The 25,414-nt window shown below is 39.1% G+C and overlaps 1 protein-coding gene across 3 annotated transcripts in view; it reads right to left on the reverse strand.

The window, feature by feature from the left end:
• Positions 1-15,214: 15,214 nt before the first annotated feature.
• TRANK1 (tetratricopeptide repeat and ankyrin repeat containing 1) overlaps positions 15,215-25,414 on the reverse strand; it is a 55,473-nt gene continuing 45,273 nt past the window's right edge. For 2 of the 3 annotated variants that reach the window (XM_082044201.1, XM_082044202.1), the window contains exons 22-25: positions 24,831-24,976; positions 20,021-23,079; positions 18,299-18,400; positions 15,215-17,289 (exon numbers count right to left, since the gene is read on the reverse strand). In XM_082044201.1, the coding sequence (XP_081900327.1) occupies positions 17,180-17,289; positions 18,299-18,400; positions 20,021-23,079; positions 24,831-24,976 (3,417 nt within the window). In that variant the 3' untranslated portion in view covers positions 15,215-17,179. The remainder of the gene's footprint in view (positions 17,290-18,298; positions 18,401-20,020; positions 23,080-24,830; positions 24,977-25,414) is intronic. The other variant, XM_082044203.1, reaches the window with a different exon arrangement.

Genomic DNA, 25,414 nt, shown 5'->3' on the forward strand with positions numbered 1-25,414 from the left:
TCCAGGGATGGTGGCTCAATCACTTCCCTGGGCAGCCTGTTCCAACATCTGATGACCCCTTCAGTGAAGACATTTCTCCTAATGTCCAATTTGAACCTCCCCTGGTGCAACTTGAGGCCTTCTCCTTTCATTCATGGGGTAACCTACACAGGTGGGGATCTCATGGACAGCAGCCACTTAAGGCAGGGAAAACCATTTGGGAAAGCAGGCTAGGGGACCAGCCTGCCCCTAGTACACATATCCTTATGAGAGCTGAAAAAATAAATATAAAAGCCCTTGCAACAGGAGAGAATCTGTTGCTTTGTACTCAACAGGGAGGAGAAGTTAGAGAATCTAACTTTCAGTCGTACTGCCCTAACCCCCAAAAGATTGCCTTGCAATCCCAGGTATTAAATCCATTATCATCATAGTACAATGATACTGACAGGCAACAACGTAAAATTGCGTGTCTTTGCACCTGGAATTACACGAATGCCTTGTGATGCCCAGGTCTAACAGTCTGATGAGCTGTGTCCAAATTACATTTTAATTAATCGTGGCTTGTCAGTTAAAACTGACAAGGAAAAAAGAGCAAGGTTAAGCCACATGGAATAAGAATGTTTCTAATGGATTTCAACCCACACAAGGAGAAGTTAACATATTTATGTTTGTATGACTCATAACCCCTTTCATATCCACAGGAACCTGCATTTATCTATTTAATTCAGAAGAAAAGGGGAATAAAGACCATCTGTGATGCAAGTCAGTAATGAAGAAAGAAAAGTCCTACAAGAGAGAAAAGTGTATTAAGGAAAAGAATGTGGTGGTGAATAAAATTGTATCACTTCAACAAGGCCAAGAGACAAGACAAGCCTGTGCACGGTAAATGCATGTTCATGCATTTATGCTAAAGATAATGTAAACACAAATATACTTAACGGGAATATAATTCTCATGAGAGGTCACAGCAGCCTGACAATTCATGAGTTCCTGTAAAGCATGTGATGAAGCAGAATCCTTGAAATGAATTACTTTCTTCTCCCCCTTTTTTCCTTGTTTCAACAAAGATTATAATAACCTTGCATAAAAGTGAGTGAATACTGCTCAGCCATATCCCAAGACACAGCATATTTCAAGGGTTTTTCACAGTTTTCTACATTAAATAAGTATTTAGAATGTTTATTTAGAATGTTTCATTAAAACTTTGAGTTTTGTAACACCATATTAAAAATGCTACATTTTATTTGGGACCTTGCGACGCGGCGGGGGAGTCCAGGGAAGAGATTCCGATGGGGAGGCGGGAGGCTGAGCTCTATTCTCAGCTCAGACACTGATCTGCTCTGGAGCCAGGCGCAAGTCACCTCATTTCGTGGCGCCTGTCTTCCCTCTTCCACTCTTTGCCTAATTAGCTGTGATATTTTCGGGGAAAGGCATAGAGGGGAGCTGGGGACAAGATTATCTCCTACAGCATGTAGATACAAAAAAATAGAACCTTCAGGCTCCACTTTCAGCAAGGACTTCTTGGTATTGCTGAAGTATAAATAATAATAGTACATTGCAAAGCACCGTCTAACATTTAGAGGAAGATGGTGTGTAAAAACAGTCATCAGCTGTTCCTTTTCTGCATGCTTAGGATGACTGGTGCCACTCCATAGCTTTTGGGAGCCCTGGTTAGAATTAGCTATTTATGCTGGACTTAGATGGACAAGATGCCAAATCAGCAAGAGAACCAAAACAGGTGAGCCTGTTCTGGCAACTTGTTTGTTTGTTTGTTTGTTTTTAAATTAAACTTACAATGTAACAATGATATTTTGAAGCCTCAGCTACAGTTATATGAGAATTTGTATTACCATTAAAAAAATGCTTAGTCCTCCTGATTGACAAATACTATCTTGGAAATATCAACCTTGCAGGTTGAAGAGGGAGGAGACAAATATGCAATGCTGGCATTAACTGTTTCAAGCCTGACTTCCCAAGGAAGGAAGTCTTTTGAGGCTGTGATTTTCTGCACCTGTCTTACTTGGCACTTTCCTCACACTATAATTTTGAAACCACTGGCTAATTTCTACCAAAATTGACAAAAAGGTAGACATTTTAAATATAACTGTCTTGTATACACTTTGTGAAAACTTAAAGATGGCCAGCACACAAAAAGCCCAATTGTCTTCCCTCATGAAGGCAAAGCAACTAGGATGTGGCTGCTCTTCACACATGCAGCTGCTGACAACCAGCTGGCAGTCAAACATGGGTAATCTTCCATGGGTAGCTTCACATTAGCTCTGGCTCTGTTTCTCAGGTCAAGAATTGACAGCTGCTGCATCAGGAGCACATGGTAGAGACCAGACATTATTCAAATTGGAGGAAAGTGTAATAGAGGGGAGATAAAAGACTGGAGGCAAAGGGCAATTCATAGGAAACTGGGATCACTTAGTCCCACTACTCACAGAACAACTTTCTTAAAACACTGATTTTAACATGGGGGCCACACTGCAGCACAGACACTGCTGATTTTAGAAGAACAAGTACAATGGGCACATGGCATTCATTTTGACCCATCAGAGAAGCACTTTAAAAGCCTTGCCACCTTTTTTTGATAGCACTTTTCTTTGCTTTCTGTGCCAATATGCAGTATTGCATTATTTACAAGCTTTTGAGCTCTTTATGCATTAATTTAATTGCTTCCCTGACTTAGCCTTGCAAAATGAGAGTGCAAAAGCACATAACTGGACAACGTGAAAAATCGTGAGAAAGTGTATGGCCCTAATGAACTTTGCTGAACCCCAGAGAACACAGGGAAAGCTCAAGTACTGAAAGTGCTTCTATATACTGTAGCTGCCAATCTACACATACCCAAGTAAAGGAGAAAGATGCAAAAGGCAACAGCAAGCAGTTAAGTGCTTTATTAGGATTTCAAAGGAGATGGTGCTTTAGCCCTCAGCCACAGGGCAGCAAGCCATTTTTTTCTGGTTTTGCCCTTCTCCTCATAGTGCAGTGAAAGAAAGTGGAGAAAAAGTTGGAAGGCTTCCTGAACCATGGCTACTCAGCCAAGAGGACCGTGCCTAGTGTAGCCTTTCCTCTGCCAGTTGTCCTTCAGATACAGTAATAAGCTCCTTTAGAGGGAGAGGGAAACAATCTCCTTTCCCTGTTTCTACCCATATACATTACACATCAAATGGTATGGGCACAATCCCACATCCCCCTCCCAACTCAGTTAAATCAGAGCAGCCCCTCTCTCAGACACATCTTGTTAGAACAGAACTTGGCATAAGATAATCTTGTTAAGATGTTTTCTGTCCCTCCTTCCCTGGCACAGATTTGTGGGCCCAGCTTATGCTCTAGTGCTCTACCCAGTGCTATTTGGAAGGTCCTGTTTTCAGAGGAGGCTTAGGCTGAAATAGTTAATGTGGGTGCACCATTGCAGAGATGATCTGTTACACAGTTGAATTGTCTGTTCTGCAAGAGATGAACACCTTTCTACCAGTCCTCCATTCAAATTTTATTCCTAAACAGCTAGGCTAAGCTTTTAAACTGCTTTGAACTAAGAGACTTAAGACTAGACTAATTTTCCTCCTGCTTAAAGGGATGAATTTTTTCATTATTCATGCTGAATAATGAAGAATAGTGCACTGATGTGGATGCTTTTCCACTCTCCTCAGGCTGAAGACATGGATCAAGTATTAAGTTTACAGACAATGCTATTTATTGCTACAGCTGCAGATGGCTATCTTTTATTTACACTTTTCTCATTTGCCCGTGTTCCTCACAGTCTATGTCTAAACCAAGGAAAACTAGACTTAACATTTCAATGGTGAAGAGGTGAGAAAAGAAAAACAGGTGGCAATTTCCTTTCCTCTGAGAAAATTCAGACAGTCTCTTCAAAGCCATCTTAAATCCATTGCAGATCACTTCACAATACCCCATGTGGCACCAGACTTCACGCGAAGGCACCGCAAAGCAGTGGGTGGCCAGCTGCCTGTGTCACTTCTTCTAGTCAAGCAGCAGTTTGCCTGGAAAACATGCTATATCACCCAAAAATTTAAGTTCACTTCAAAGACGTCCCCTGCAAGCACCACTTTTCCCTCCCTTAAGTGATCCATAAACCTCTCTCACGTGGGAAAGTAGGAGCAAAACAGTTCAAAGTAGGCAAATGGTTTCTAATCCCTCTACACTTGTTAGGAACAGGCCTGCGGCGGAGTATTTGCTCACAGCCTGGGAGCCTGGGGACAATATTTTGCTACCCAGACAACTGATTCACATCATCAGTAAAGCCCTGTGCGCAGCACCTGCAAACTAATCTGAATGAAAAACTGTGCATCTCACCAGCTCTCTCTTTTTTTTTCTTACTTAACAAGATACAGCATCTGTCTGATGATTTTTGTAAAGAAAGGAGTGAAGTTTACAATCAAAACTTAATTGGAGTTTTTAGCCAGCCCTTTATCCTCCTGTGCCTGTGCTGAAGATCACCATAAGACTGTCAAACACACTTCAATGATGCATTTCCCTTACATGAAGCTGGTGTTGAAATGTGGCATAGCTTAGACCTTTGCATAAATATGAAGATGTGATTCAAAACATCATTTTTGTATCAGGGAGTAGTTAGAATGATCTGTTGAGTTTTACCGTCAAAGATGAGGAAAAGAGCAAGTCAGCCTTAATTTGAGATGTAAAAACTCCTAGTCTGTTTGCTGAAACCAACCAGATGAGATGCTTTTATGGATAACTTTGTTCATTTTAGGGACAAACCTAGAGATTCTTTAAAGAGAAAATGGACATTTCCTGTATGAATTCTACCCACTTCAAGTAACTGATTGAGGCTGGAGTGCTAGGCATTTTTAATTATTGAATGTATTAAATACAAAGATCATACATGTGCCAATGCATGGGTTGGTCACGTGTCAGTACTGTCGAGTGTGTGACAAATTCCTCAAAATCAGAGCTGAGGAAAACAATCCAGTCTGTGCAGAACTGTCTTTAACATTATGTTCTGAAAAAAAAGTGCAGGCTAGCTGTTCCCTGCCCTGTCCACTGGAAGATTTAAGGAGGGTACATCCATTATTTCACTCTACTCAGTGCTTCATGTCCTGGGGTGAGTGCGAATGGCACTTAAGAATCAAGACCACAACAAAAAGTCTCTCCAGCAAGTTGATAAGAGAAAGAGTAACACCATGTGAACAAATTCTTGCTTTTTGTTTTAAACTTTTTTTTTTTTTAAGGCAGAAATGGGAATTAATTTATTTCAGACATTTAAAAGAATGTTTTAATTAAACTTCTGTGTTATAGTAGTACATGCCTCTATATTGCAAGGGCATAGAAAGTATGTGGAGCCAAGATTACCAGCTTAGCAGTTTCTGAGTATTCAGGGAGCACTCCAAAGATGGACAATTCAGTGGAATTTCACTATGGTAAATACTGAAAAATTTTCAACAATAATTCTTTCAGAATTCTTCTTTCAGAATTCTTCAGAATGAAGTCCATCTGAGCGTGGGTTTTTCTATGGTCGCTTTTTGAGGAGAGGTTCTAACAGAAAGTTGTATCTCTCCATTACAAAGTCAATGAGTGTGTGCTGTTAATAACTCCAGTAGGTTTGGTATGATTGCACATGACTTACAGCTTTGTTTATTCACTGCATATTTTTTTAAATGACGTGGCATAAATCCAAAGGGAAACAATTAGTATCCATGTGCTGAGAAACAAAGCAGTGCCAGTTCTTTTACTTCTAAACTCTCGGAGAAGTGACCAAGAGCTAGACTTAAGAAAGCACTAAAAGTCACAGAAGTGAGACCAAACCATAATAATATTCTTGAGCACCTCCCTTTCCCCTTAGCCACCTCTAAATGCTGTCAGCACCTTCATTTTATCCAGAAGCTGTTTAGTATAAAATGTAGAGCCATAGAGAGGTGTGCAGGCTCCAAAACCAAGGAAGCCCAGCACCAGGCTGCAAGGTCTTGGTCCCTGTACCCCCTCCCTTTCTCACCCAGTAAGTCTCTTAATGACTGACTGCATGACAGGGCCAGGTCCAAGAGGGAACCTTGCCTTGGCTTTGTGTCATGGTCTCAAGGTGGGAGATGTTGGTCTGAATATCCTGGGTGGGAAAGAGCCTGACTGTGCTCCCATTTTGTGTCCAAATGCTCCCACCATTTCAGTGTTGCCTTCAGGATGGAGCTTCAGGAGACACTTCAGAGAGATGGATCCCATGTAGACACCAGGGCACCTCAGAGAGAGGTTCATCATTCTTTCTGTTATTTCCACATGCCTAGATTGAAGCAGCTGTGTGTTTTAGCTGGTCTCATAAATCAGTGTAATGGCTACACTGGATTACATCCTGAAGAGTTTTATTCTCTTTGTGAACTGTATATATTTCTGAACAGAGGACTTCGGATTTCATTGCGGAGCCAAGCACCTGGTATTTGAGTGCCTAGCACATCCACTGGACGCATTGACTTCAGCATGCTTTCACTAAATAGAAAAGAGAGAGAGAAAGATGTAAATTTGAACTCACCACATCATTTGAGGTCATCGATTAATTGTTCATTACTCAACTGATATCAGAAAGAAAACCTAGAAAAATTAGATTCACAAATGCAGCTCTTATCAAAGGCACGCAAAGCCTACAAGAGCTCAAAGAGAAAGGTAACATATGGGTAAGGCTGAAAAAGCTAATTTTAACATGATTTAGCTCAGCAAAGAACACATCCTGATTCAAAATGTGGCTTTATTCTTATCTCACACTTGTTATACTTAGTTATTTTTCTGAAGATTGATTCTCGCTTTTAGCAATTATTAAGACATGATGTTTTGCCAATAAGTGAGATGTTTTTCCTAAATCTGGTACTTTTTCTTCAGGAACTAGAAGAACATATAATTAGGTAACTTAGTTTTTAGACGGTGCTCTAATTAGAAAAAGCCAGACAATGCTTCTTACTTCTAAGGGGATTCCTTTTTATTCATGATTTGAGTTAAGCTAATTTGAATGGAAATTTCAATTACATATAAAAGGCAAAAACTGATATGCTTTAATCAATTAAATATAATTACATGGAATACTATGAATAACAACAAAACATTTTATTGAATTATATTTTGAAGTTAAAACTATTTGAGTAAGGAATTCCTTGTGGCCATCTGTCCTTCAAGATACCTAGAAGCAGAGGATGTTAACTCCTTCTCTTCAGGGTTTTGTCATTAGGTATAAATTTTCTTCATCCAGGTTTCAACTCCCAATCAACTTGCCAAGTTCTAATGGTCTTTGTATTGAAACTAGTTTTTTATGCCACAAAGAGTAAGGATATCTACATATAATTTATTACTTCAGCAAATTCTACATGAAAAATCACCAGAAGTGATTTTGCCTTTTTCATTTATGGGACTTCTGTGACTGACAACAAATACAGACTTTTTCCTAGGTGTAATTTACAAGGATTTAATACATAAATCTAATCTGCAATACACATTTTTTTCACGGCACTATTCAGGTCATAAGTCATAAACACATTTCAGTAGAAAAAAAATATGACAATGAAGCCACCATTGGTTTATTTATTTATATGGGGTTTTTTAAATTTATAAACTATCAAATTTACAATTTAGTTTCTTTGTTAACATACTCTTAAGATAGTCTGAAATGGGTCAGTTAATGCTCTTTCATTTTGCTTTAGATATTTTTTTTCTCATAAACTAAGCAAAAGAATTTTTCTGTCTTTGTTTATAAAACTGTTTTTGCTCAAGGCTCTTTATCTCTTCATATCAATCAGCCAAGACTAATATGTGTGACAGAAAGTAGGACAGAGATTCCCTAAGAGGGACAGAAAAATTAGATGACAAATAAGCTGGAAAAGATGCAGGGTCATTTCCCTTTCAGCTTCAATGAAATACCTTGCTTTATGAGTCAGCATTGAAGACACAAATAGTTTGCAATTATAAAAATAGTAAGATGATGAACACCAGACATTTGCCAAATGTATTTTGCTACCCCAGTTTAGCAAGGCAGGAACAAACAGCACTGATTGGTCTGAGATATCACAGATAAAATGCATAAACCCAGGAGCTGAATCCGTGCTTTGGATACCTAATCAAGCAGCCAGAACACCAAGCCCTTGTGTGACCGAGGCAGAATCACCTCCCAAAGAAAAACAGTCTAATATTTCAGATGCTTAGCTTAAGAAATCCTCATATATACAGAGACGCAGTCTCCTAGCCACAGAAATAAGCACTTTCTAGAACCTGAGAAAGAAAACGAGGTTTATTGCCCTGTAGCCTTCACGAGCAGTTTGATACTATTGACATCCAGTCAAACTGCCAAAAGAACATTCTTTTTTTGATTTCTGACCAAACAGGTTCAGAGTAGTTCAGAATGTCCACCTCAGCTTGCACATTGAGACCTGACTGCGCTGAACTAAGACTTGAAGAACTTCACTGGTTTTGCTTGTTTTCCATTCATTCTGGTGAAAATAATCTGATTTTTACCAATTTACTCCACTTTCCCACAAGTATAAATAAGACTAAAATGTGTCTGGAAGGGTTTATGCTGAATGCAAGCATACTCAGAAAGTTACTTCCAGTGCATGGACAGCGGAACTTACAGATATCTCTGAGCTCATGTTTAAACCTTTTACCCAAATACCAACATGTAACCATGATTTTAACCTTGCTTTAAAATAGCAGTCCTTTTTTGAGGAATTGTGGAAGGCTAATTAATTTATATTGCAACAAAGATACTTTTTTCCCATTTAAAACAACTGTTGAGGGGGAAAAAAATAAGATTTTGCAGGTAGAAACAGTAGAAACAGATACTCTCAGTGATTGTCTCCCTGCCATTCTCAGATGAGAAAACTTGTTTTCCAGGAGAGCTTTAAAGTCATCAGTTCTAATGAAAGTGACAGGTAAATTAATCCTGATCAAGGAAAGTAAATGACACTCTATTCCAGGGGAAGGCTGGGTCAGGCACGTACAGAACTGTCCATGTTAATGCCAGGCAGCTGGTCTGAGTCTGAACAACACCTGTAGGCAGTGAGGTCCTGTGCTGCAAGCAGAAGATGCCCATAGCATGAAGCCCACCCCTACAAATCAATATTCTTGTGCACCTAAAGCTCATCATACACTCTATTTCCAAATTTTTCCATCTGTAAATAGGAATGATCGATACATGTCCACTGGGATATCATAAAGCTCAGCTGCCTGATGTTTGCGAAGTATTTTGATGGTCCCAGATGGAAGTTGCTCCATAATTATGGAGAGTTGCCTCTACCTCCTTGGTACTGCTGCACTTTTTAATCCACCCTTCTATCGGCTGGTATTTCATGCACCCTCCGTTGCAGCCAAAGCAGTGAGCGAACAGAAATGACAAAGTGCACTTCCAAACTTCCCTCCCACTCACCTCTCCTCCATCTGTTGGAGAGAGAGATTTTATTTGCTGCAGAAGTGCTGTCTGGCTAAAAATGTGAGCACTTTTTACAGCATGATCCCACTCTCTCCTCCACACACACCCACTGCCCAAGTGCTTCATTTCGAAATATGACATCGCTTCTTAGCTAACACCCTGTGTAAGAAGAGGTTTCTACAGCACACTTCATTAGGTGCTGACTAAAATGCTGCTAGAAAATCTCACATGGTGTTCATTGCTGATCATCTCCACCCCACCTCTTAGGAATGGAAATGAACAGAGGAAATTTGATGATAAAACTATTTTGCTTTCTCTTTCCTCTGTCATAAACAGTCCAATTCAGTCATATGCCTCACAATTTCCAAATTTTGAAGTTTAATCCCAAGTCTCATGACAAATTGGTATTTCTCTTCAATACATGGCTCCTGGCAGAAAGTGCTTGCTTCAGATTTTTGTTTTCTTTGAAAGCAAGTGGTAAATCAAGCACCCCTGGCTGGGGAGGAAAATCAGGTTTGGCTGAAGACACTTTAAAAGATTCAGGAAACAAAGGTATATAGAAAGCATCACAATTAATTAAACGCACAATATAATCCTTTCATTTTAAGCCAGTGTGCAACATCTCTAAAACTGTGGGATTGGCACTCGGAGGAGTGGGGAAAGCTTGTGGTCATGAATATAAGATTGCCCATCACATGTAGCTAAAGGGAAAACAAAAACCTGTGTTCGGACAGTATTCTAGCCCAGATCTCAAGGACTGGGCTTGTAATACTGGTAAAGAGAAAGCATAAAAGTAATTAGATTAAAAAGGGAGATATCACCACATTTATAATTGAGGTAAAACCTCCCAACTCCATTCTTATTCTGACTATTGTAGCTTTCACAAAGAAAAAAAGATTTATACAGTTTGGGACTTTTTGGAGTTTGATTGGTCAAAGGAAGTCTATATATCAATCGATCTAGGTAGATAGATTATTTAATCCCACATTTCTAGCTAATATTTTATTAACCTTTGCAGAATGAATACAAAATGTGGATGGCTAGAAGATGGCTCTCAGACAAGAAGGGGCTCCGCTCCTCTCCTATTCCAATTTTGGTCAACAGGAATATGGAAATGGAGGTCCATACTACAGCTTTCAACAGGGAAAGATTGTGCCCTTTCTTCTACAAGGACACAACTTCTTCAGATTGTGCTCTAGCAAATCCTATCTAAAGGCTTCAATCAAAAAACGGATGCATCACTGATGCCAATCAAAGCCCCATGATATATTACCAGGCTATTCCAGTTCATATTAAAAGCTCGTTACACCTGGAAGGGCTTGTTTTACAGTTGGGGAATGGCAGCCAGTCCCAAGTGGTGGCTCCAGCCCTGGATGAGCTTGAGTCAGTCCTGACAGCTGCCCAAGAGAGTTATAGGTCCTCCTGGCAAAAGGCAGTTGTCTAATCTAGGTCCCCAAAACACTACCTACTGAAGATTTGGCACCTTTATCTCAATGACTCACAAGGATCTTTTTGAAGCTCTTGTGGCTTCAGCAAAAATGGGCAGAGATAGCTATTTCTGAACTGGACCACACAAAATGGGCAAGGTGAGGGGATAAAGAAGGATTTATGTCCTTAGGGCTGGTGGTGGAAATGAGCAAAATTGTCCTTCCTCCACAACCCATATTCAGAGTTCAGTAACAAAGAGCAATCTAGTTTTAATTCTCAGCACAAAAAGTATTCCACACAACAACCAAAGTCTTTTCTTTCCCCTTACAACAAGACTTCTGCAGAGCACAGAGCTATAAACACCCCAGCTCACAGGTACAGCTCATTTTACTACAAGTTTATTCCTTTTTTAAACATCAGTGACTCCTCCAGCCAAAGTAAAGAGTGGTGAGAAACTGTGAATGTAACACTGGGAAATTCCTATTAGCTGGTGTTTAATCTTGTCTGAAAAGCATCAGATTGAACAGCAGACACATTCAAAGTGACAGGGTCAAGAAAAAGGCATGTTACTCACAGAGACAAACTGAGTGACTTGGAAGCTGACAGGTTTTTTTCATTACTTACTTATTCACTTCAGCCTGATCTCTCTGTTCTTCATGCAGGTCTTGAGCCAAGTGTTCCTTGTTAACTGCTTAAAGTGCATCTTTAAGGAAATTTGACCTTGTTTTACCTAGGAACTGTGGAAAACGTGGTTCTAAATGATTTGTTAAAACAAAGTATTTACATGCTTTATATCTTGCTGATCATCATGGTTCAAATAAATACAACAGCACTGCTAACTTACTCCATCACTTTTAAGTGAAAAATTATCATATACGATTGCAAAGCACCAGTTATCCTAAAAACTCCCAACTCTAAAAATTGATGGAGTTATGTAAGTAGTATCAGCATTTAATGGACATAAGGGCAGGAGTAGCCCCATCACCATGGGGATGGGCTGTGAAACAGCATTCCTTGCCTTAAAGGTAATGTCACTTCAAACTTGACCCTATAAAGGAGCAGACTGGTAGAGGGAAGGGCTTCAGAAGAAAATGGATGGGATTAGCAATTGGCCAATAGCAAACGCAAGATATCCAGCTGCACCACCCTTGGTCTGAACCAGTATCTCTGTTTTACACCCAGACTGGCATATTTTGACAAGGTTAGGCAGCTCAGCGTGTTACCTTCCTGTAAGTCCAACCAGGATCCAGAAAATGCATCTTTCTCATCTTCTACCTTAATGCAGTAAAGTAGTCCCCAAGGTTCTTGCACACCGTGGGCATCCCCATAAAACATAGAAAGGTCACTATTGACCAGCCTGTATATCGGAGCATTCTCCCAGGGAACAGGCGATCCAGGTTTAACTCCGCATCTCCTACAGCTTAGCAGATGATGTGCCTGCTGGTATTTCCACCTCTCCTGCTGAAGTTGTTTTGCTGCACTATGAATTCAGCAGTCACTTATCAGAGAAAGGGGGCTCAACCCTGCCCTGGTGACCAAGCACCACTAGCACTGATGCTACTGGTCCTTTTTCAAGGGCTGGTAGTTTTTTCACATGTGGGACTACTGGTGTTGACACCCACAACTGCAGTGCATGTCCTCCCTTCCTGAATGGGTCCCTGTTCCACCCTCTCTCTGGCCTCCCAAAAAATCCTGAACTAAGTCACCTTCAGCAGCAGCTGCAGTGAATGCTCCTCCAGGGAAATAGCCCATGGCTCAGAGCATCCTCCCAGGAGGGGTAAGTTTAAAACCTGCCCATCTCAGCAGCCTAGAGAAGGACTCCAGCCACCTGGCTACTATATAAGTAACTCATCATCACATCCTCCTCCAAGTAATCTTTTTTTTTTTTTTTTCTGGCTGTCTCCTGGTGAAAATAGAGAACTCCAATCTGTTTTTTTTTTTGACAGAGAGACTAGTGAAGGTTTCCAGGCTGCACCCTTCTGATGCTCTTCTACTCCTAGACTCCCCCAGTCAAAGCTCAAATGTATTCAGTGTTTTCCTTTCTGCATCTCTTTTGACATCTGAAACACCATTTCAGATCACCAGTACTTCTCAGCGCAGTGCTCTTTTGCTCCATATCTCATCAAGGTACCCAACTTTCTCCATAAGAAATAGGCACCTCATCTACTTCTGCTTCAGAGTCCTTTTAAGTAGCTTCATGTTCGTGGGCTCTTCTACTTTTGGGAACCCTGCCCAAAACTACTAGAAATGTAAAAATCCTGAGAGAAAGGCTGTATAATGCATGTAGGGTGCCCCAAACTACATAGATGCTGACTTTGAGTGGGACATCACTAATACTGGAGTAACTTGAAGGTCTGCAGCAGATCTCCTTGTTAATGTTCTGCTCTACCCTATTTCTAGAGAATCAGCCAACTTTGAAACAGCTCAAGTGTTTTGTTCCTGATTGTTCAAAGGTTAAAACCTCATTCCATGATTTCATCAAGAATATCATGCACAAGACAAGCACATGTTACAATGAAAAATTCACAGAGAGGCATGTATCACTGAACTGGTGTGGTGTAGCTTCAAGACCCACTCACCCCTTCACAAAATGCAGTTAGAAGGATTTACTTCTGCAAGATTTAATGAAAACTACTTTCTGGTATAATTATTATTTATGTTATTGAAGAAGATCTTAGAGGTAACCTATCATTTTTTTGCTAAACTTCCAGCACTGGTTTACCCAGGACAATACAGAAACCAGCTGATCAGAAGCCAAATTAAAGTAACTTACAATTACATCTTTATTTAAACCATGAAACTTTGTGTGTAGACTAAAGGGAAGATGGGTTGTAGGCAAGTAAGCATCTTCTACCAATTTATACCTGAAAACTATTTCCACAGATGGAGCAGCACAGGATGATCATATCTGACTTTGAAGACACTGCAACCCATTCTCTTGCAACAAGGCAGAATCAACACAGCAAAGATGACAACATGAATACACACCACCTGTGCACGTACACATACCATGCTCAGACCACAGGCTGAAAAAAATAGAAGTCCACATCAGAACACTGAAATAAATGCTCTAATTCTCACAGACTACTTGTTTGTAATGGCTATTAATCTGAAAATTCAACTGCTTTAGTGTTTAACTGTCTGGCTCTAAGTGTTCCACATTGACTTTGAGTATATGTACAGTCAGAAATCTTGGCATATGAATGTAGTAATGAAATTACAAAATTAACTATGTAAACTCTTCCAATCCCAGCCACACCAGCTCTTACAAATGTGCATTAGGGAAGAGACTCAAAATTTCTGACATCTACTACACCAAGAAGTAAAGAGTACAGGTGTTGCCTGGTACTTTGCTAATAAATTTCTGAGTTGCACGCTAACTGAAAGCCTGAATGATGGAGGTGCCATAAATTTTAACACACAGCAAGACCTGGAGACACTTTAGTTAGTGGAGGTGTGAAAGTTTTCGTGAAAATTTAATGCTCCAACATCAAAAGTAGAAGCTCAGCAGGAACAGCTGCGGTCCCCTTTCATACAAGGAAGGGTGCTTTCCTAATCAGTTTTCAGCAAATAATGTCACAGGGACTGCTGGCAGGAATATATCATTATTATTATTATTATTAACTTATTATTTACACGGAGATAAGACATTTTCTTCCCTCTTATGTTTTCAGTGAGCACAAAGGCAAAAGGCTTCCCTTTAGGACTGAAGGCAAATACTTAAAAAACTGCAAGTGTTTAAATGTTTTGCTGAGTCAGAGTTTGTAACAGCTGATTCTTAGGAAAGTGTTTTAGGATAAAAATGGGGGCAATATTACGAAACAATGCTTTTAAGAGGAATAAACAAAAAAGGTGGAAAATACCCATCACTTACCATACAGTCCTTTGTATTAATATGAGGTTGAAGCGAGCAAGAGATTTTTTTTTTCTTGAGTAGTTTGGTATTTGGAGAATTTTCACCTTCCAGACCACACCCCTGTCTTCCAACTGCAGTATGTAGTTTGTTCTTCTTTTGCATTTAGGTGTCATTTTTGTATCACCAGGGAGAGAGATTTTAAGTCACCGGTTTCTGTGCTTTTGAAGCCTTTTCTAAATTCTTTTCAACTCAGCATGGCGTAGACAGGCAGAAATGGGTGGATTCGCTTGACAGCCTGCATCCAGTTCCACTCGGTTCCAAGGTTTCAGTGCAATAAGCATCTCGCACGTACCAAGGCACCTGTCATGGCTCTTAAGCCCTTTGAGTCAAAGGCATTAGCTGGTGCCAGAACACTGGAGCTTCCACCAGGGGTGAGAAAGATTTTAAAATAAACAAATAAAAAATGCAAGGGTATATCCGGACAACCCTTTTTTTTGCTAATTAAACACTCAAATAGGATTAATGCACACAGATCATTATTATCTGAAGAGACTGCCATGGAAAAGAAAGGTTTATGTTTATTTACGTGTGTCATCACAAGGGAAAAAAACCTTTAGGCACTGATATTGGACTGGAGATCAAACTAGATTTCCCATCTCTGTTTGAACATTACTGAAATCTTAGCCTAATATAGTCCTGAAAGCATGAACCGTGAAATTTGAACTGCCATTAATTTTGGCTAGCAGTCATTCTTTCACATGCTATTGAAATAAGTTCCATCTGGGAGTGCTGATTCAGAGTCAGATAATGATCAGCGTTGTACTGAACCACACCAAGGATGACAGGTCCCTGCACCAAGGAAATGTACCCGAGACAAAGTTCTTTATGCAATGTAACTTCTGTTCTTAATTCTCCTTTGGTTGGCATTTTGCAATAATTTTGTTAAAGCTCCATTTTTCCCATAAGAAGAAAGCATGATCACTAGATCTTTGAACTGTGGCCAGCAAGGATTTTAAAACTGTAATTGTCCTTAAAAAGCTTAGGTAGCATTTACTGCCACAAACGTAAATACTCAAGCTGAGAAAGTAATCAGGAAAATTTCTTGGAGTAATTTCAAATGCAAACCACACACCATTATAGAAGAAAAGGCAAGGAAGTTACATTAATGATCCAACTTTCTGAATCCTTGATTTCTATATAGTGCAAGCAACTAGCATTACATTTCATCAGTGTATGTTTTTAAACTATCTACTAGACGCTTGCTTAAGCAACAAGGCTTCTTTAAAACGAAGCACTTGGTAAAGAGTCTTCTGGCAGACAACGGCAATTACAATGCAATAGATAACTATTACTGCTGCCCACGCTGCTCCATTCTACAGTGACATTTCATTTTTACCCATGTAAAATGTCCCACTCCACGACACTGAGCATAATAACAAGTTATTAAGCTTTTGGCAAAAGGTAATTATTGAAATAATTTGTTATGTATACAAAGTGGCTGCCTTTTCAAGACAAAAATATTTTAACAACTAAATAATACCCTAATTAATTACGTTTAACATTCAAATGTATGAATTTAAAATGTTCCCAAAGGAGACTACAGTATGTTGGAGACATTGAAATCACGGAAGTAAAACAGAATCAGTATGAACTGATACTCTGGACCCAACTTGTAAACCTCATTCATGCAGTCAAGCCACATACGGCTTTCAGAACGCATTCAAAAAATAAGACAAGAGCAAGTGATTTTCAATATCTTACAGAATTTATAAAAACATTATTATACATTACAAAAAGCCTTTTGTCAATTAAAATTACAAAACACTTAAAATGTGTAATACTCTTTTAAAGAAAGATTATCTCTATTTCAATATGTACAGGTAACAGTTTATATCAAAACCTGATCAAATAGAAGACATACAATATATAACTTTCATATCTAATTAGAAGTATTCACACTGTCAAAAATATGAATGTGTTTAGAAATTACTGTTCTTGTATATAAAAATAGAAAAGAGAGATATTGCAAGTACCTCACCCAAAGACTCAACGTTTTCCAAACATAGGAAGACTCAGAACACAGCAGATTTACAATGGTAACCTAAAAACACCGATTAAAACCTCTTTAAATCAGAGAAACTATCCTTCTATTATTCTGAGTATTCCAGCTCAGAAGAATGATGATGTAATTTAACAGGGAAGAAGAAAAATTAGAAGACTGAGTGGAAAAATACCCCTAATAGGAGGCAGAAACATTATTTTTCCTACTTGTTTTTTTCTTTGGCTTTTTGTTACTTTCAAGCTACCACATAGATTTGAAAGGAAATTTATCTTGTCACAGGTTTTAACAACTACATCACCAGCACATAGGTAATTATTCTGACACAAGTGATTAAAAACTCAACAGCGTAAGTTGCTTTTTCTCTTCAGACTCTTCTCATTTCTGACCCCATCCCTCTCTTCTTTTTTTTAACATTTTTTAAAATTCTAAAATTACATTGTTGAGGATAGAATAGCCATCTGCATATTTTTTCTAATTATCATTTCCCGCATCTTCCTTTTTTTCTTGAGAGTTTTTTATTGACGAGTTCTTCAAAAGCCATGCTTTCATCTTCCACTTCATTTTCCAAGTCTCTATCATGTACAAAGCCTATATTAAAAACAAGAAATTAATGCAGAATGGAAAACCCCAGGACCTTTTCCTTTTGATAGTATGACAAGCTATGTCATTGCTATTTTATATGCCAGCAATATACCTTCATATAATCACGTTTAAGAAGTACTGGGCTTAATATTATAATGTCCTTCATAGCTCTGCTAGGAACCAGAGACTGCTAAGCCACTTGCTCCACTAGTAATTAATTTTTACACTGAAAATCCATTTCTATTGTTATTGTTTTTGACTTTAAGAAGTATGTCTCTCTTCCTTCAAGGTTCAGTTTCAGCAGCCAATATATTTGGTTACTGACTTAAAAGACAGACTACAATATTGCTTGTGAGACACTGAGAACACTTCCATGTAGTCTTATTAACTAGATCTTTCTTGGAATAGGGAAGTCTAACACAAGGCTTTATCACAATCACATTTTCTAAAATACAGCTACTTTAATGCTTTACTTGTAGCGCAATTTGTAAGCCTGATCACTTCATTGCTGCCTTTTAATGCAATTGCTGCAATCCCACCACCTAAGTATGTTCTTAAATCTAAACACACAAGTAGGAACAATGAAGTCTTAAATTTGTCCTCAGAGGTCTGTGATGCAATAGACCGTATCAGTGTATGTTACTTTTGGTGCAAAACCAAGTGAAATGGAAGTGAGAACAAAAGAAAACCAACCGCGTATAATATTTTTCCACAGAACCCTTAAAAGCAAGCTAAGGATTAGATTTGTTAGGAAGCTGGTTTCCAAGAACTCGGATCCATGCTGCCCATAAATGCACTGCTGCACTAGAGTTAAGGAACAGCACTGCCTTGCTGGTGAAGATGAAGATGGCTCCTCTTCAATCTCCCTGCCCTACAGAGGTGCCCCCTTCTTGTTGCCTAGAGGGCAAGTGAATATCCTCAACACTGCTGACTTTGAGACTGAAGTGATGCTAAGAGACCATCACAGAACAGTGTCCTCTAGGGGCACAAAAACATCTATAATTTGAAAACATACCTTCTTCTTTTATCCTATGAGAGTCCATTTTCTTCAACCACTTACGAGCCTCATCAATGGTGGCAACCAATTTGTTGGCTTGTTTGGTTATTATTTCTTCAGCTGAAATGGAGCACAATTAACAATCTGTAAAAACACTAGCTAAGAGATGGACAGCAGCTAAGAGCCAAGCACAAAATGAAGTTACTCAGAGCTGTGCTCTATGATGATGCTGCAAAGCAAGAAGTCTCAGTCACCAGTCATCTCATGTGCAGGCAAATGGGGACGAAGATGCCGTATGTGTTACTCCCCATTCCAGTCAACATTTCTAGCACTATCAGAGAGGCTCTCCATCCTTGTGCTGTCCCTTTTAAGGTATACCTGAAACTTCTGAAAACATTCTGGTTTATTTAGGTGAACCTGCTTTAGCAAGTGGGGTGGACTAGATGATCTCCAGAGGTCCCTTCCAACCCCAACCATTCTGTGATCTATTTTTGGGCATTTGAGTTCCTGGCTTTCATTATCCCTCTGAAATTAAACAAGTCAAAGTAAAACATAGACCCAAGATGTTGTAGTCCTTGCTTAACTGCACCATTAAGGACTGGAATAATGTTTGTTACAAAGTGAGGGAAAACGAATCTCAAAGGCAAATAATTTCTGTAAATATAGTTTCACTGAGTGCAAGAACAAGATAACATTTATCAAACAATTGTCATAAGAAAATCAACTATTACCTAATTAAGTCTATGACATATATAATATTCATCAGTATCATGGTTCATTGAACAGAAAGCCAACTAAGTAATAAGCAAAACTTTATGGACCTCATCCGTATGTAAAAGCTTTCCACAAGGAGTAAATATAAAGCTTACACATGAAGACCACAAACTAACTCTTAGTTAGGTTAAATTTAATGCATTTCACTGATCAGAGCTGATGAACATATCAAATATCACAGTTTTTCATTACTGTCAGACATCACAGGCAAAGTGACAACTTGACAGGGTTGGTGGATTTCTACAACTAAAGCCAATAACAGTGTTTTGATTTAAGATGTCACTTTCGCACATCAAGTACCCCAAACAATTTTGCTCCTAGGCTACTCATACAGCCATTCAATTTTGCTTTCAAAAATCAGCATAGAATAATGCTTTATGCATATGAGTTAAAAATAAATCAAATATCAAAATACGTACCTCTTAAGTACCATAATTTACTGAACTTTATAATACCAGGGTTGACTTTGAGTGCCTGACACCCTACAGATTTGTAGTTAAGTATTCACTTTTGTTCAGCCCTAGCAAAAGTTCAGGGATATCCTTAATCAAAGATTCCAAGCACTCCTAACACTCTGCCCCTGCATATCCAAATTACTACAGCTGGCAGAACTAAGTAAGTAGGAAATAGTAGAAAAATTAGGAAATATTATCTGGTCTAACGTAACAGGCTATCGTAAGACCGTATAAATTCAGAGAACACTGCACACCTGATCATGTAGTTAAAATTCACCACTATTCACTTCACCTGTACTACCTGATGTTTACTTTGTGTTTGGAAGAGGTGAGAATATATTTTTTAATATTTTCAGCTGTCTCAGTTCCTCTTTTCCCCAGCTACCTGAAATACCTGCAAATACCCTTCTATTGACAACATTAAGATTTTCAAATGGAGCTTTGTCAGGTGGAGAAGTTTGGCCACAAATAACTTATTAAATTGTTTGAAGTAAAAGTGGAAAGGTCCTACCTTTAGCCCAGTCTTTTCTCTCATAGATTTCCTCTACTGCATCTGAAATCTTCTTAATATTCTCTTTGATTTTTCTCTGGCGTAAGTTGGAACCCTCTTTATATGCTAAGCCATCTTGGGTGTAAGTCTTCTCTGTAACAGCTTCCACAACTTCCAGTCCATCATATATTATTGGATCTATCTTTCTTCTGAAAAAGTCGGCATAGTGTTTGTAGGCAGCATTATTCCTTCTGTGTTCATCTGTGTTTCTGTGCTCTGTGTAAGCCTCACTGGCCACAGAAGTTGCATTCCCTTCTGCATGCAACTTTTCTTCCCCACTGATCTCCATTGGTGTCACAGCTTCAGAAGCGTCTGGCTCCACGTTTTCTGACCGGCTGAAATAGTTCTCAGAGCTCTGAATGAACCTGACTCCACAGAGGTCACACTGTGTTTGGTCAATATCTGCTTTTTTGAAGATGTCTGATAAAAATTCCTCTCCTTCCGTTGCAACAGGTTCAGCTTTGGAGCAAGCCTTCCTTTTCCACTTCATGCACAGAGAAACGAAATGGAAAACACGACGCAGCTGGCGTTGAGCAGACGCTTTCTGTTCTTGCTTCTGTTGCTTGCTGAGTGCAATGACTTCCAGGGGATCCTTTTGGTCTTCTAAGCAATGAACCCCTTCAAGTTCCTTTTCTAGCTCATCAGCATATTCTGTCTTATCCAAAGAGGTCACAAACCTGTCAAGGTTTATGGTTTCATACAGGATGCCCCGTATGGGTGGGTGTCCCTGAGTGTACGCAGAGTCCCACTTCCATCGGCAGTCCACCAAGTACTCTGCATCTCGCTCTTTCAGAAGCTCTTGCAGGCCTACAGCGATTTCTCTTACATGTGTAGCATCACTCACTTGTTCCACAACCCTTAGCAATCTTTCAGGCACTTTAGAGGGAGAGTCTTTTCTCATTGAGTTCAGCATTGCCTTGATTTCAGGAAAGTAGCGACATAAGTGGGATCTATATTTAGAATCCTGCACCTGGTCGGCGTTCAGTAACATCACTAAGCACAGCACTACAGTCCGCTCAGCCTCCCCTGAAGTTATGCAGTCAGGATCCTGGAAAGCATCCAGAAGGACATTGAACATTCCATGAACTCCACATAAAACTTTTGCTAGATAACAGAGATGAAACATGAAATTCTGTACAGCTACATATGGGTCCTTTGGTCTGTACTCCTGTATGATAGAAAATGTGTCTCGAAGTTCTTTGTTATGGTCCTTGCTTCTGAACAAAAATTCCCAGTAATGAAGAAGAGCAATGTAACTCTTTGGAAAGCAGAGAGTAAGGTTCTTGGACAGACGCATCAGGACAGCACAGCAAAGAATATACTGGAATTCCAACAACATCACCGTGTTTCCTATGCTTGGAATCAGGTACCTTGTGCATTTCTTGACCAGGACATTCATAAAACGGAAAAAAAACCTTTTACAGTTTTCCGGGTTCTTATGAACATAGAATTGCTCAAGTGAATTTTCCAGAAGTCGAAAGAAGCACAAGTGTGTTTTCCCTGCATTTTCATCATTTTTGTCAGGAAGCAACATACCATGTCTGCCCTCTATTCCTTTGGCCTTTCCTCCTCGGCCTTTACTCTTTACTAGAACAAAGTTTAGTTCTTTGCTGTAATCATCCTCTTCCTTAGAAAGAAGTTTCTCAAGCTCTTCAGGATATCCCGAAGATAAGATGAAAACCTGCATGACACTTAGCCACAAGTCAGTTGATTCTCTTCTGGCTACAGCATCTTCCTTTTTAAACTTAAATGTGATGTACTCCTTCAACAGCGCTCTACAGGGTTTGGAAATAATGTTACTGAACTCCAGTGTTTCTTTGCACGCCTTTGGGTTCTCAGACAGGATTCTCAAATGAAAATGATTAGGAAAAAACATTTGTAGGAGGGCTTTACATGATGCATATTTGTCAGCAGTCAAAATGTCATCAAAGCTTTTGCACTGATTCAGTAGCTCTTTAGGGAAAGTGCGTGTGGCTTCCAACAGCAGTCCATTTATTGCCACCAGATGCATTTTACACTGAAATATCGTCTTTGCTTCATGACGCAACAAGGGCCTATGGTAATTCTCACAGGTTTTATCTTCACAGTTCAAGCCAGCAATGAACTTCATACAAATATCAGGGTAATGCTTGTTCAGTAACTCATGGGTGATAGAGCACAATCTGCTTAACAAGTGCTGATTCAAAGCTGATTTTACCTCCTCTGTGCTTACTGAGAAATCACCTTTTGTCTTCTTCTCTTTTAGGCTTGGCTTGTCTGACAAAAACTTGAGAATGGGTTCAGCTTCATTTTGAGACACCTGGCAACTGTCACCTGTTGGGACAATCCCAAAATAGGCAAAGCATGACTTCACCATATCTTTCTCCACGTTGGTGGCTGCTTTCTTCAAACCCCTAACTAGGCTCAGAAGAGCCATTAAGCCGCGTGGTGCCATGAAGAGGATGTCCTGGCTAACAGTGCTGCAACGACACAATGCAAAGAGAGCTTCCACTGCACCAGCAGAATGATTCAGAGATAGGAACTGCCAGTACGCGTTGCTCAGCCTGTCGAAGTCTCCCTTCAGAGCTCCCTGCAAAAACACAGCCTCAGCAATGCCAGACTTGTGCCCAGTTTGTTCACAAAGTTCCAGGGCTTCTCTTAGGATGACCTCCATGTCTGCCAGGGCCGATTCCGAACAGCAAGTCACAGCGGCACGTGCTGCAGCAAGCAAACACGACGCACGAAACTCTTTTATAGCTGTGAGGTTGGCTGCTTCCAGAGCAAACCCATGTTGTTTCATTAACTTGGCAGCTTCTTCCTCTCGACCTTCCCTTTTCAATAAGTCTGCTGTTTGGCGCAAGCATCCACGAGACTTCAGAAACTCAAGCTGATCCTCTATATCGAGTTTCGAGAGGACTCGCATCATCTCCTCAGTTCTGTTCATACTCAGGTACTTTGCAGCTGCTTCCAAATACAACTGATTCGCGGTACATGAGAGTTTGGAAACCATTTGTCCTTTTGTATTTAACATCTCTTCATATCTGAAATAATAGATGCACCAACTTACTACCACAGGTGAGCAATCTAGACAAAAAAATACTGCGTTTTTCAAAAGCCTCCAAAAAATTAAACAAATAGCTGCCTCCAGAAGCCCTTCCTTCAAAAAGACCAACTATTTCAAGTGATTTGTCTGTCATGCGAAAAAACGATCACATCATCTTAAAAGATCTACAGAAAGAGTTTAGTTACAACATAAGGCAAGATCATTAGAACTTCTGATACAAACAAGTCACAAGGTTTACAGCATTAGTGAATCTTTCTCCATGCTGTCAAATCACTCTACAAATTATTTAATCACATTTTGCCAGTGATAATCTTTATTTATTAAAGTAAGCCTCAATATGGAATCGTTGTTTACATGAACAGAAGCCAGAATGAAATAAATCAGAATTTCAATGAATTCTCAACAGGCTGATATAAATAATATTATGTAAAAATTTCCATAAACCAATCAGTTTAGAGAACTCTATCATTTCTCTTGTATGTACCGACACATACTTGGCTGCTTAATAAGTGCCTGAGCAAAGTACCTTGTTGCATCTCTCAAAACATGCACTTTAAACCACTCAATTATTTATTATTATTTTAATAATTTCATATCAGCCAATATCTCCCTAAGCCAGTCTTGTAAAAGTATTTTCTCCTGCATGCTGAGAATAGATTATTTTTTTCCTGATGGGTGAGTAAATTATCATAGCCTTTCATTATCATCTTTTTCATGATAAATGTGGGAGTACAGATTTTTGTACCTAGGCTGATGAATTTGCATGAATGATTTGGGGAGGCTGATTTTAAAAAAATCATTAGTTGGTAAGGTGACTTTAATGCTTGAACTTTTTCATCAGACTACCTCTACATATTAAACAAGCTTTAGTCCTTCAAAAAAGTTGCCATTTTTAAAGGTACCTCACAAAGGATTTCAGTGAGGCTATGTGACTGTAGGCCTTGCTAGAATTCTAATTGTTAGATGTATTTCTTTAAAAGCCATCAATTGATTTAGGTACAAAGAAAGGTATGGCACAGAAATGAACTGGGTATGCAAGAATGTGCTGAGGAGGCCACAGGGATGGTGCCAGATGCAAAGTTCTGTTAAAATGATACTAATAAAATCAGTTTATCATGCACAGTGCAAGGCAGCTCTTAACTGCCGCAGCCAGGACAGGGGAGATGGAAAAGTTCATCTCGGGGACTGGGACCAAGAATCTGTTAAGAGAGGCAGCACAAGCTGGTCATTCAAATCACTATTCTTTGCTCTAAGTTAGATATTTTGGGAGACAAATAATTAATTTGCTACAACAACTGCTGCGTTATATACCACACATCTAATGGTTATACGGTTATAGAACTCAGTGACTAAGTGGTTAAGTCCATCACTATTTCACGCTTTAAAAAAGTAGTATTTAATACCTCTATTAAATGTTTTTGTCATATTTACCATCAGAATCTAGTTCAGAGGACTGGCTGAAGGAGAACCTACATGACAGGTAATAAAGACTGGAAAAAATTCTGAGGAAAATGAAGCTAGCCACTGCTCCAGCTGTGAATGTGGTAGATAGCTTCCACCATGTTATCATTACCCAAGTGAGAATTTTGACAAAGTTAATTTAACTTCATATAAAACAAAGTCAAGAAGCAAAACTCTAGTGAAAATTTTACGGTGAACTAGCTGTATTATATTGAATCTGCAAATGGAAAAGATAATTATACTTCAGTACCATCTTGGAAGACATACCTTTCAACTGCCTTTGCTGCTTCTTCATAGAGTTCTTCCTGACAGTACATTTTAATTGCCAGATCAAACTCCTCAATTTGTTCATAACATTCAGATGCTTCTTTATAGCACTGGCTTTTCTGATAGTAAACTGCAGCATCTTTCATCTGCAATGCAGAAGTCAGTAATGAAACTGAAGTGCTCCAAACAGTCAAAACTACATGAATAGAATAAATTTAGTAATTCCATCATGTGTCTCATAGAGAAGAACACTTTAGTAAAATGTAATTAAAATATCTGAATGTAATCAAATACATACTAATGCCATCATCATTAAAACCGAATATATTATTTAAAAAACTTCAAAATATTTGTGTTTGAAAAACTACAATGTAAAATTAAAGGTATTATAATGGATTTCCAATGCACTTTTTATTTGTCCAGTTCTGCCTGCTATGAAAAAACACCACACAGACTACTGTTGACTTGCAAATTTCTCAGAATCGACAGGATTAAATTAAAACAGTTATGGATGCAGAATGGGAAGTTGTAACTTAAACTTAGAATATTTGGGAACAATTACTTTACATTCTTCTAGTGGAAAT

Source organism: Streptopelia decaocto (assembly GCF_964273445.1).
Source record: "Streptopelia decaocto genome assembly, chromosome: 2".
NCBI lineage: Eukaryota > Metazoa > Chordata > Aves > Columbiformes > Columbidae > Streptopelia > Streptopelia decaocto.